At 47.5% G+C, this 12,542-nt stretch overlaps 1 protein-coding gene across 1 annotated transcript in view; it reads right to left on the bottom strand.

Annotated features, from left to right (window-relative positions):
* Positions 1-12,542, bottom strand: part of LOC124046769 (son of sevenless homolog 2-like) — a 59,122-nt gene that overhangs the window by 9,732 nt on the left and 36,848 nt on the right. The window contains 4 exon segments of the mRNA XM_046367515.1: positions 114-286; positions 7,344-7,461; positions 8,192-8,354; positions 10,308-10,427. Coding sequence (XP_046223471.1) covers positions 114-286; positions 7,344-7,461; positions 8,192-8,354; positions 10,308-10,427 — 574 coding nt within the window.

Below are 12,542 nucleotides of genomic sequence, written 5' to 3'. Positions count from 1 at the left end.
AGATGGAGAGACATGATGTCCTGCTGCACCTTGAGACAGGAAGGCTGGTTTGATTGGCCTACCTTGATGTCCTGCTGCACCTTGAGACAGTAAGGCTGGTTTGATTGGCCTACCTTGATGTCCTGCTGGACCTTGAGACAGTAAGGCTGGTTCTGGTACTGCTGTATCTCTCCTGTGATTTCTGCTACTTTCCTCCTCTTACTGAAGTTGATCAGCTCTTTGCCGTGTCTCTTCAGGAAGTCGGGGTTCCCCTCCTCTGTCTTCAGGATGTTGGTCAGGTAGATACCTGGGACAGACGGGTAGGTAGGTAGTTATTGGTCAGGTAGATACCTGGGACAGACGGGTAGGTAGGTAGTTATTGGTCAGGTAGATACCTGGGACAGACGGGTAGGTAGGTAGTTATTGGTCAGGTAGATACCTGGGACAGACGGGTAGGTAGGTAGTTATTGGTCAGGTAGATACCTGGGGACAGACGGGTAGGTAGGTAGTTATTGGTCAGGTAGATACCTGGGACAGACGGGTAGGTAGGTAGTTATTGGTCAGGTAGATACCTGGGACAGACGGGTAGGTAGGTAGTTATTGGTCAGGTAGATACCTGGGACAGACGGGTAGGTAGGTAGTTATTGGTCAGGTAGATACCTGGGACAGACGGGTAGGTAGGTAGTTATTGGTCAGGTAGATACCTGGGACAGACGGGTAGGTAGGTAGTTATTGGTCAGGTAGATACCTGGGACAGACGGGTAGGTAGGTAGTTATTGGTCAGGTAGATACCTGGGACAGACGGGTAGGTAGGTAGTTATTGGTCAGGTAGATACCTGGGACAGACGGGTAGGTAGGTAGTTATTGGTCAGGTAGATACCTGGGACAGACGGGTAGGTAGGTAGTTATTGGTCAGGTAGATACCTGGGACAGACGGGTAGGTAGGTAGTTATTGGTCAGGTAGATACCTGGGACAGACGGGTAGGTAGGTAGTTATTGGTCAGGTAGATACCTGGGACAGACGGGTAGGTAGTTATTGGTCAGGTAGATACCTGGGACAGACGGGTAGGTAGGTAGTTATTGGTCAGGTAGATACCTGGGACAGACGGGTAGGTAGGTAGTTATTGGTCAGGTAGATACCTGGGACAGACGGGTAGGTAGGTAGTTATTGGTCAGGTAGATACCTGGGACAGACGGGTAGGTAGGTAGTTATTGGTCAGGTAGATACCTGGGACAGACGGGAAGGTAGATACCTGGTCAGGTAGGTAGATGGGGCAGGTAGTTATTGGTCAGGTAGATACCTGGGACAGACGGGTAGGTAGGTAGTTATTGGTCAGGTAGATACCTGGGACAGACGGGTAGGTAGGTAGTTATTGGTCAGGTAGATACCTGGGACAGACGGGTAGGTAGGTAGTTATTGGTCAGGTAGATACCTGGGACAGACGGGTAGGTAGGTAGTTATTGGTCAGGTAGATACCTGGGACAGACGGGTAGGTAGGTAGTTATTGGTCAGGTAGATACCTGGGACAGACGGGTAGGTAGGTAGTTATTGGTCAGGTAGATACCTGGGACAGACGGGTAGGTAGGTAGTTATTGGTCAGGTAGATACCTGGGACAGACGGGTAGGTAGGTAGTTATTGGTCAGGTAGATACCTGGGACAGACGGGGGTAGGTAGGTAGTTATTGGTCAGGTAGATACCTGGGACAGACGGGTAGGTAGGTAGTTATTGGTCAGGTAGATACCTGGGACAGACGGGTAGGTAGGTAGTTATTGGTCAGGTAGATACCTGGGACAGACGGGTAGGTAGGTAGTTATTGGTCAGGTAGATACCTGGGACAGACGGGTAGGTAGGTAGTTATTGGTCAGGTAGATACCTGGGACAGACGGGTAGGTAGGTAGTTATTGGTCAGGTAGATACCTGGGACAGACGGGTAGGTAGGTAGTTATTGGTCAGGTAGATACCTGGGACAGACGGGTAGGTAGGTAGTTATTGGTCAGGTAGATACCTGGGACAGACGGGTAGGTAGGTAGTTATTGGTCAGGTAGATACCTGGGACAGACGGGTAGGTAGGTAGTTATTGGTCAGGTAGATACCTGGGACAGACGGGTAGGTAGGTAGTTATTGGTCAGGTAGATACCTGGGACAGACGGGTAGGTAGGTAGTTATTGGTCAGGTAGATACCTGGGACAGACGGGTAGGTAGTAGTAGTTATTGGTCAGGTAGATACCTGGGACAGACGGGTAGGTAGGTAGTTATTGGTCAGGTAGATACCTGGGACAGACGGGTAGGTAGGTAGTTATTGGTCAGGTAGATACCTGGGACAGACGGGTAGGTAGGTAGTTATTGGTCAGGTAGATACCTGGGACAGACGGGTAGGTAGGTAGTTATTGGTCAGGTAGATACCTGGGACAGACGGGTAGGTAGGTAGTTATTGGTCAGGTAGATACCTGGGACAGACGGGTAGGTAGGTAGTTATTGGTCAGGTAGATACCTGGGACAGACGGGTAGGTAGGTAGTTATTGGTCAGGTAGATACCTGGGACAGACGGGTAGGTAGGTAGTTATTGGTCAGGTAGATACCTGGGACAGACGGGTAGGTAGGTAGTTATTGGTCAGGTAGATACCTGGGACAGACGGGTAGGTAGGTAGTTATTGGTCAGGTAGATACCTGGGACAGACGGGTATTGGTCAGGTAGTAGGTAGTTATTGGTCAGGTAGATACCTGGGACAGACGGGTAGGTAGGTAGTTATTGGTCAGGTAGATACCTGGGACAGACGGGTAGGTAGGTAGTTATTGGTCAGGTAGATACCTGGGACAGACGGGTAGGTAGGTAGTTATTGGTCAGGTAGATACCTGGGACAGACGGGTAGGTAGGTAGTTATTGGTCAGGTAGATACCTGGGACAGACGGGTAGGTAGATACCTGGTCAGGTAGGTAGATTGGTAGTTATTGGTCAGGTAGATACCTGGGACAGACGGGTAGGTAGGTAGTTATTGGTCAGGTAGATACCTGGGACAGACGGGTAGGTAGGTAGTTATTGGTCAGGTAGATACCTGGGACAGACGGGTAGGTAGGTAGTTATTGGTCAGGTAGATACCTGGGACAGACGGGTAGGTAGGTAGTTATTGGTCAGGTAGATACCTGGGACAGACGGGTAGGTAGGTAGTTATTGGTCAGGTAGATACCTGGGACAGACGGGTAGGTAGATACCTGGTCAGGTAGGTAGATGGGGCAGGTAGTTATTGGTCAGGTAGATACCTGGGACAGACGGGTAGGGTAGGTAGGTAGATTGGGATTGGTCAGGTAGATACCTGGGACAGACGGGTAGGTAGGTAGTTATTGGTCAGGTAGATACCTGGGACAGACGGGTAGGTAGGTAGTTATTGGTCAGGTAGATACCTGGGACAGACGGGTAGGTAGGTAGTTATTGGTCAGGTAGATACCTGGGACAGACGGGTAGGTAGGTAGTTATTGGTCAGGTAGATACCTGGGACAGACGGGTAGGTAGGTAGTTATTGGTCAGGTAGATACCTGGGACAGACGGGTAGGTAGGTAGTTATTGGTCAGGTAGATACCTGGGACAGACGGGTAGGTAGGTAGTTATTGGTCAGGTAGATACCTGGGACAGACGGGTAGGTAGGTAGTTATTGGTCAGGTAGATACCTGGGACAGACGGGTAGGTAGGTAGTTATTGGTCAGGTAGATACCTGGGACACGGGTAGGTAGGTAGTTATTGGTCAGGTAGATACCTGGGACAGACGGGTAGGTAGGTAGTTATTGGTCAGGTAGATACCTGGGACAGACGGGTAGGTAGGTAGTTATTGGTCAGGTAGATACCTGGGACAGACGGGTAGGTAGGTAGTTATTGGTCAGGTAGATACCTGGGACAGACAGGTAGGTAGTTATTGGTCAGGTAGATACCTGGGACAGACGGGTAGGTAGGTAGTTATTGGTCAGGTAGATACCTGGGGGGGTAGGTAGGTAGTTATTGGTCAGGTAGATACCTGGGACGGGTAGGTAGGTAGTTATTGGTCAGGTAGATACCTGGGACAGACGGGTAGGTAGGTAGTTATTGGTCAGGTAGATACCTGGGACAGACGGGTAGGTAGGTAGTTATTGGTCAGGTAGATACCTGGGACAGACGGGTAGGTAGGTAGTTATTGGTCAGGTAGATACCTGGGACAGACGGGTAGGTAGGTAGGGTACCTGGGACAGTAGGTAGTTATTGGTCAGGTAGATACCTGGGACAGACGGGTAGGTAGGTAGTTATTGGTCAGGTAGATACCTGGGACAGACGGGTAGGTAGGTAGTTATTGGTCAGGTAGATACCTGGGACAGACGGGCAGGTAGGTAGTTATTGGTCAGGTAGATACCTGGGACAGACGGGTAGGTAGGTAGGTAGATACCTGGGACAGACGGGTAGGTAGTTATTGGTCAGGTAGATACCTGGGACAGACGGGTAGGTAGGTAGTTATTGGTCAGGTAGATACCTGGGACAGACGGGTAGGTAGGTAGTTATTGGTCAGGTAGATACCTGGGACAGACGGGTAGGTAGGTAGTTATTGGTCAGGTAGATACCTGGGACAGACGGGTAGGTAGGTAGTTATTGGTCAGGTAGATACCTGGGACAGACGGGTAGGTAGGTAGTTATTGGTCAGGTAGATACCTGGGGACAGGCGGGTAGGTAGGTAGTTATTGGTCAGGTAGATACCTGGGACAGACGGGTAGGTAGGTAGTTATTGGTCAGGTAGATACCTGGGACAGACGGGTAGGTAGGTAGTTATTGGTCAGGTAGATACCTGGGACAGACGGGTAGGTAGGTAGTTATTGGTCAGGTAGATACCTGGGACAGACGGGTAGGTAGGTAGTTATTGGTCAGGTAGATACCTGGGACAGACGGGTAGGTAGGTAGTTATTGGTCAGGTAGATACCTGGGACAGACGGGTAGGTAGGTAGTTATTGGTCAGAGGTCTAGTTATTGGTCAGGTAGATACCTGGGTACGGGTAGGTAGGTAGTTATTGGTCAGGTAGATACCTGGGACAGACGGGTAGGTAGGTAGTTATTGGTCAGGTAGATACCTGGGACAGACGGGTAGGTAGGTAGTTATTGGTCAGGTAGATACCTGGGACAGACGGGTAGGTAGGTAGTTATTGGTCAGGTAGATACCTGGGACAGACGGGTAGGTAGGTAGTTATTGGTCAGGTAGATACCTGGGACAGACGGGTAGGTAGGTAGTTATTGGTCAGGTAGATACCTGGGACAGACGGGTAGGTAGGTAGTTATTGGTCAGGTAGATACCTGGGACAGACGGGTAGGTAGGTAGTTATTGGTCAGGTAGATACCTGGGACAGATACCTGGGGACGGGTAGGTAGGTAGTTATTGGTCAGGTAGATACCTGGGACAGACGGGTAGGTAGGTAGTTATTGGTCAGGTAGATACCTGGGACAGACGGGTAGGTAGGTAGTTATTGGTCAGGTAGATACCTGGGACAGACGGGTAGGTAGGTAGTTATTGGTCAGGTAGATACCTGGGACAGACGGGTAGGTAGGTAGTTATTGGTCAGGTAGATACCTGGGACAGACGGGTAGGTAGGTAGTTATTGGTCAGGTAGATACCTGGGACAGACGGGTAGGTAGGTAGTTATTGGTCAGGTAGATACCTGGGACAGACGGGTAGGTAGGTAGTTATTGGTCAGGTAGATACCTGGGACAGACGGGTAGGTAGGTAGTTATTGGTCAGGTAGATACCTGGGACAGACGGGTAGGTAGGTAGTTATTGGTCAGGTAGATACCTGGGACAGACGGGTAGGTAGGTAGTTATTGGTCAGGTAGATACCTGGGACAGACGGGTAGGTAGGTAGTTATTGGTCAGGTAGATACCTGGGACAGACGGGTACTAGGTAGTTATTGGTCAGGTAGATACCTGGGACAGACGGGTAGGTAGGTAGTTATTGGTCAGGTAGATACCTGGGACAGACGGGTAGGTAGGTAGTTATTGGTCAGGTAGATACCTGGGACAGACGGGTAGGTAGGTAGTTATTGGTCAGGTAGATACCTCAGTACTGGTAGGTGTCATTGGTCAGGTAGATACCTGGGACAGACGGGTAGGTAGGTAGTTATTGGTCAGGTAGATACCTGGGACAGACGGGTAGGTAGGTAGTTATTGGTCAGGTAGATACCTGGGACAGACGGGTAGGTAGGTAGTTATTGGTCAGGTAGATACCTGGGACAGACGGGTAGGTAGGTAGTTATTGGTCAGGTAGATACCTGGGACAGACGGGTAGGTATATACCTGGTCGGGTAGATGGGGCAGGTCAGGTAGGTAGATGGGGCAGGTAGATACCTGGTCAGGTAGGTAGGGCAGGGCCAGATGGTATGCGTGTGTCACCTAATACCCTTTTCACAGTATTAGTCTGACCAGAACCGCACTGTGCTGGCTTCAACATATTCCCTTTCTCATTGTCCTTTACAGTATGGTTCCAGGAACTATGTTGGATGTGTGTCAGGTCAGTAGAGTTCAGTCAGTCTCAGTACTGTGTGTCAGGTCAGTAGAGTTCAGTCAGTCTCAGTACTGTGTGTCAGGTCAGTAGAGTTCAGTCTCAGTACTGTGTGTCAGGTCAGTAGAGTTCAGTCAGTCTCAGTACTGTGTGTCAGGTCAGTAGAGTTCAGTCAGTCTCAGTACTGTGTGTCAGGTCAGTAGAGTTCAGTCAGTCTCAGTACTGTGTGTCAGGTCAGTAGAGTTCAGTCTCAGTACTGTGTGTCAGGTCAGTAGAGTTCAGTCTCAGTACTGTGTGTCAGGTCAGTAGAGTTCAATCAGTCTCAGTACTGTGTGTCAGGTCAGTAGAGTTCAGTCAGTCTCAGTACTGTGTGTCAGGTCAGTAGAGTTCAGTCTCAGTACTGTGTGTCAGGTCAGTAGAGTTCAGTCTCAGTACTGTGTGTCAGGTCAGTAGAGTTCAGTCTCAGTACTGTGTGTCAGGTCAGTAGAGTTCAGTCAGTCTCAGTACTGTGTGTCAGGTCAGTAGAGTTCAGTCAGTCTCAGTACTGTGTGTCAGGTCAGTAGAGTTCAGTCTCAGTACTGTGTGTCAGGTCAGTAGAGTTCAGTCTCAGTACTGTGTGTCAGGTCAGTAGAGTTCAGTTCAGTCTCAGTACTGTGTGTCAGGTCAGTTCAGTCTCAGTACTGTGTTCAGTTCAGTCTCAGTACTGTGTGTCAGGTCAGTAAAGTTCAGTCTCAGTACTGTGTGTCAGGTCAGTAGAGTTCAGTCTCAGTACTGTGTGTCAGGTCAGTAGAGTTCAGTCTCAGTACTGTGAGAAGGATGTGGTTCTGTGTGTCAGTGTGCTCCCGTCTGTCCGGAAGGTCTTACCAAAGAAAGGCACGCAGGGCGGGTTAATGGACTTGAGCTTGGCCAGGTACTTCTTGAAATGGTCCTGGCTCAGTTCCACTGCTTCCTCTAGGATCCTCTTCTTCCTCTCGGGGACCGCCTGAAAGACAAGAACAACATCTCTCGTTAACTTGCTGCTCGGTAAAGGATTGGGAGAATGTCAATTGCATTTTCTTGATTCTTCGCCTCCTTCTCCAAAACCCATTGGATGAGAAGCTCAGAGGGGAGGGAACTCTGACTCGCTCATCCAATGGGTTTTGGAGGAGGAGAATGGACGTGACGAATCAAATAAATGTATTGGCTTAGTGCTCAATAGGCACCAGACAATACACATTACATGCTGGCAGGATTGGGGGACAATTCTATTTCATTGTATGAAACAGAATATACCAGTTTACTACCGGATTGAAACAGAATATACCAGTTTACTACCGGATTGAAACAGAATATACCCGTTTACTACCGGATTGAAACAGAATATACCAGTTTACTACCGGATTGAAACAGAATATACCAGTTTACTACCGGATTGAAACAGAATATACCAGTTTACTACCGGATTGAAACAGAATATACCAGTTTACTACCGGATCGAAACTGAATTGACGTCAACCTTGCATCCAGGTTCTGCTACAAACAGTAATGTTAGGTTAAACTGCCCAAATGGCACCCTATTCCCTACATAGTGCACTACTTTTATCCTGAATTGGCAACCTATGCTCTCTATATAGGGAACAGTGTACCATTTGGGCCGTCACCCTACGGTACATGTCTGGGCTGTGTTCACCTTGACGGTGCGTCTGTTTGTGTATGTCTGGCTGTGCGATCACCTCGAAGGTGTGGTCGAGCCGGTAGACGGGGACAGAGTTGATGGCAGAGACCACCTCCAGAACACCATTGAAGTTGTTGAGCTCCTGAAACACCTGGAGGATCTCAATGACCCGCGTTAACACCGCTACTCTCTCATCCAGGTTCTCTGCTTCCACAATACACCTGAGACAGAGAGAGAGAGAGACAGTGAGAGAGAGAGACAGTGAGAGAGAGAGACAGTGAGAGAGAGAGAGACAGTGAGAGAGAGAGAGAGAGACAGTGAGAGAGACGGGAGACAGTGAGAGAGAGAGACAGTGAGAGAGAGAGACAGTGAGAGAGAGACAGTGAGAGAGAGACAGTGAGAGAGAGACAGTGAGAGAGAGAGACAGTGAGACAGTGAGAGACGGGAGACAGTGAGAGAGAAAGACAGTGAGAGAGAAAGACAGTGAGAGAGAGAGAGACAGTGAGAGAGAGAGAGACAGTGAGAGAGAAAGACAGTGAGAGAGAAAGACAGTGAGAGAGAAAGACAGTGAGAGAGAGAAAGACAGTGAGAGAGAGAGAGACAGTGAGAGAGAGAGAGAGAGAGAGACAGTGAGAGAGAGAGAGAGAGACAGTGAGAGAGACGGGAGACAGTGAGAGAGAGAGACAGTGAGAGAGAGACAGTGAGAGAGAGACAGTGAGAGAGAGACAGTGAGAGAGAGAGACAGTGAGACAGTGAGAGACGGGAGACAGTGAGAGAGAAAGACAGTGAGAGAGAAAGACAGTGAGAGAGAAAGACAGTGAGAGAGAAAGACAGTGAGAGAGAGAGAGACAGTGAGAGAGAGAGAGACAGTGAGAGAGAAAGACAGTGAGAGAGAAAGACAGTGAGAGAGAGAGAGACAGTGAGAGAGAGAGAGACAGTGAGAGAGAGAGAGACAGTGAGAGAGAGAGAGACAGTGAGAGAGAGAGAGACAGTGAGAGAGAGACAGTGAGAGAGAGACAGTGAGAGAGAGAGAGACGGGAGACAGTGAGAGAGACGGGAGACAGTGAGAGAGACGGAGACAGTGAGAGAGAGAGACAGTGAGTGAGAGAGACAGTGAGAGAGAGAGAGACAGTGAGAGAGAGAGGAGACAGTGAGAGAGAGGGGAGACAGTGAGAGAGAGGGGAGACAGTGAGAGAGAGAGGAGACATTGAGAGAGAGGGGAGACAGTGAGAGAGAGAGGAGACAGTGAGAGAGAGAGGAGACAGTGAGAGAGAGAGACAGTGAGAGAGAGAGACAGTGAGAGAGAGAGACAGAGAGAGAGAGACAGTGAGAGAGAGAGAGACAGTGAGAGAGAGAGAGACAGTGAGAGAGAGAGAGACAGTGAGAGAGAGAGAGACAGTGAGAGAGAGACAGTGAGAGAGAGAGAGACGGGAGACAGTGAGAGAGACGGGAGACAGTGAGAGAGACGGAGACAGTGAGAGAGAGAGACAGTGAGTGAGAGAGACAGTGAGAGAGAGAGAGACAGTGAGAGAGAGAGGAGACAGTGAGAGAGAGGGGAGACAGTGAGAGAGAGGGGAGACAGTGAGAGAGAGAGGAGACAGTGAGAGAGAGGGGAGACAGTGAGAGAGAGAGGAGACAGTGAGAGAGAGAGGAGACAGTGAGAGAGAGAGACAGTGAGAGAGAGAGACAGTGAGAGAGAGAGACAGTGAGAGAGAGAGACAGTGAGAGAGAGAGACAGTGAGAGAGAGAGACAGTGAGAGAGACAGTGAGAGACGGGAGACAGAGAGAGACAGTGAGAGACGGGAGACAGTGAGAGAGAGAGACGGGAGACAGTGAGAGAGAGACGGGAGACAGTGAGAGAGAGACGGGAGACAGTGAGAGAGAGACGGGAGACAGTGAGAGAGAGACGGGAGACAGTGAGAGAGAGACAGTGAGAGAAAGAAAGGAAATGGATCTCAGTATTAATGTTACTGAGTTCACAGCAGGGAGAATGTTCATTAGTCCACACCGTAGCAAAACTTTTTGGCAATAGAAAATGAAAATCTGTGTTCTTATTGGACAAATTCAGGTAGTATGGCTCTATTGGACTGTTTTTAAAAACGTTTCCCACCTACTGAAACGGATCCAGCTAACCTCTGAACCCCAGGGCTTGGGTGAGTGGTAGAACTACTCACTTCTCGAACCACAGCGTGAGGTTGGTGGTGTGACGGATCATCCTCAGCAGGTTGGGAGAGTTATTCTCCTTGTCCTCTTTAGTCCACACACTCCCCACCAGCTCAGACGGCCTCACAGCCCTGCAGAGGACACACACATCAATAATATTACCCATACAACATTACTGCCAATAACATTACCCGTACAACAACATTACTGCCAATAACATTACCCGTACAACAACATTACTGACAATAACATTACCCGTACAACAACATTACTGCCAATAACATTACCCGTACAACAACATTACTGACAATAACATTACCCGTACAACAACATTACTGCCAATAACATTACCCGTACAACAACATTACTGCCAATAACATTACCCGTACAACAACATTACTGACAATAACATTACCCGTACAACAACATTACTGCCAATAACATTACCCGTACAACAACATTACTGCCAATAACATTACCCGTACAACAACATTACTGACAATAACACTTGACAAGCACAGTACCACACTTCTCAGAATGGCCCCAGTACAGACAGAACATGGTCAGAGGGCTTCACCCCAGTACAGACAGAACATGGTCAGAGGGCTTCAGAATGGCCCCAGTACAGACAGAACATGGTCAGAGGGCTTCACCCCAGTACAGACAGTTACATGGTCAGAGTCCTTCAGAATGGCCCCAGTACAGACAGAACATGGTCAGAGGGCTTCACCCCAGTACAGACAGAACATGGTCAGAGGGCTTCACCCCAGTACAGACAGAACATGGTCAGAGGGCTTCACCCCAGTACAGACAGAACATGGTCAGAGGGCTTCACCCCAGTACAGACAGAACATGGTCAGAGGGCTTCACCCCAGTACAGACAGAACATGGTCAGAGGGCTTCACCCCAGTACAGACAGAACATGGTCAGAGGGCTTCACCCCAGTACAGACAGAACATGGTCAGAGGGCTTCACCCCAGTACAGACAGAACATGGTCAGAGGGCTTCAGAAAAGCAAAGATGTTTATAACAAACCCAAGATGGTTAATCTGTGTCATTTACAGTGGGAGAAAAATTAGCATATTGGGCAGAACAAGCAAGGAGGCGGGCAAAGCCAAAGCACGAGCTATCGAGATCCTATTGGCTTGTTGTAGCATGTATTTGCATATTTCCATTAGAAAGTTAGCATGTGCACAAACTCAATTGGACCACGCACTCCTAAACACACTTAAAAAATATATTTGGCAAAGTGTCAAGTCTATAACTCTTAGAGCACTGTGTTAGTAAGAGATTATAGTTTTGGGAACATATCACAGACTTCCTCAAACTACCAGATGTGTATGTGCTATAGGCGTCTCACCAGAAGACTAGACTCCAGCAGGGTGAGCTGGGTACTGTGGTAATGGGTAATATTATAGTAGTGGTAGAGTAATATTATAGTAGTGTTATAGTAATATTATAGTAGTGGAAGGTAGAGTAATATTATAGTAGTGGAAGGTAGAGTAATATTATAGTAGTGGAAGGTAGAGTAATATTATAGTAGTGGAAGGTAGAGTAATATTATAGTAGTGGAAGGTATAGTAATATTATAGTAGTGGAAGGTAGAGTAATATTATAGTAGTGGTATAGTAATATTATAGTAGTGGAAGGTAGAGTAATATTATAGTAGTGGAAGGTATAGTAATATTATAGTAGTGTTATAGTAATATTATAGTAGTGGAAGGTATAGTAATATTATAGTAGTGGAATAGTAATATTATAGTAGTGGAAGGTAGAGTAATATTATAGTAGTGGTATAGTAATATTATAGTAGTGGAAGGTATAGTAATATTATAGTAGTGGAATAGTAATATTATAGTAGTGTTATAGTAATATTATAGTAGTGGAAGGTATAGTAATATTATAGTAGTGGAAGGTATAGTAATATTATAGTAGTGGAAGGTAGAGTAATATTATAGTAGTGGAAGGTATAGTAATATTATAGTAGTGGAAGGTATAGTAATATTAGTAGTGGAAGTGGTAATATTATAGTAGGTATAGTAATATTATAGTAGTGGAAGGTAGTGGAAGTAATATTATAGTAGTGGAAGGTATAGTAATATTATAGTAGTGGAAGGTAATATTATAGTAGAGTAGTAATATTATAGTAGTGGTAATATTATAGTAGGTATAGTAATATTATAGTAGTGGTATAGTAATATTATAGTAGTGGAAGGTATAGTAATATTATAGTAGTGGAAGGTATA

This window comes from Oncorhynchus gorbuscha, linkage group LG10 (assembly GCF_021184085.1).
Source record: "Oncorhynchus gorbuscha isolate QuinsamMale2020 ecotype Even-year linkage group LG10, OgorEven_v1.0, whole genome shotgun sequence".
Taxonomy (NCBI): Eukaryota; Metazoa; Chordata; class Actinopteri; order Salmoniformes; family Salmonidae; genus Oncorhynchus; species Oncorhynchus gorbuscha.
The sequence above is the reverse complement of the archived record's forward strand: the minus strand, read 5'-3'. Positions and strand labels throughout refer to the sequence as shown.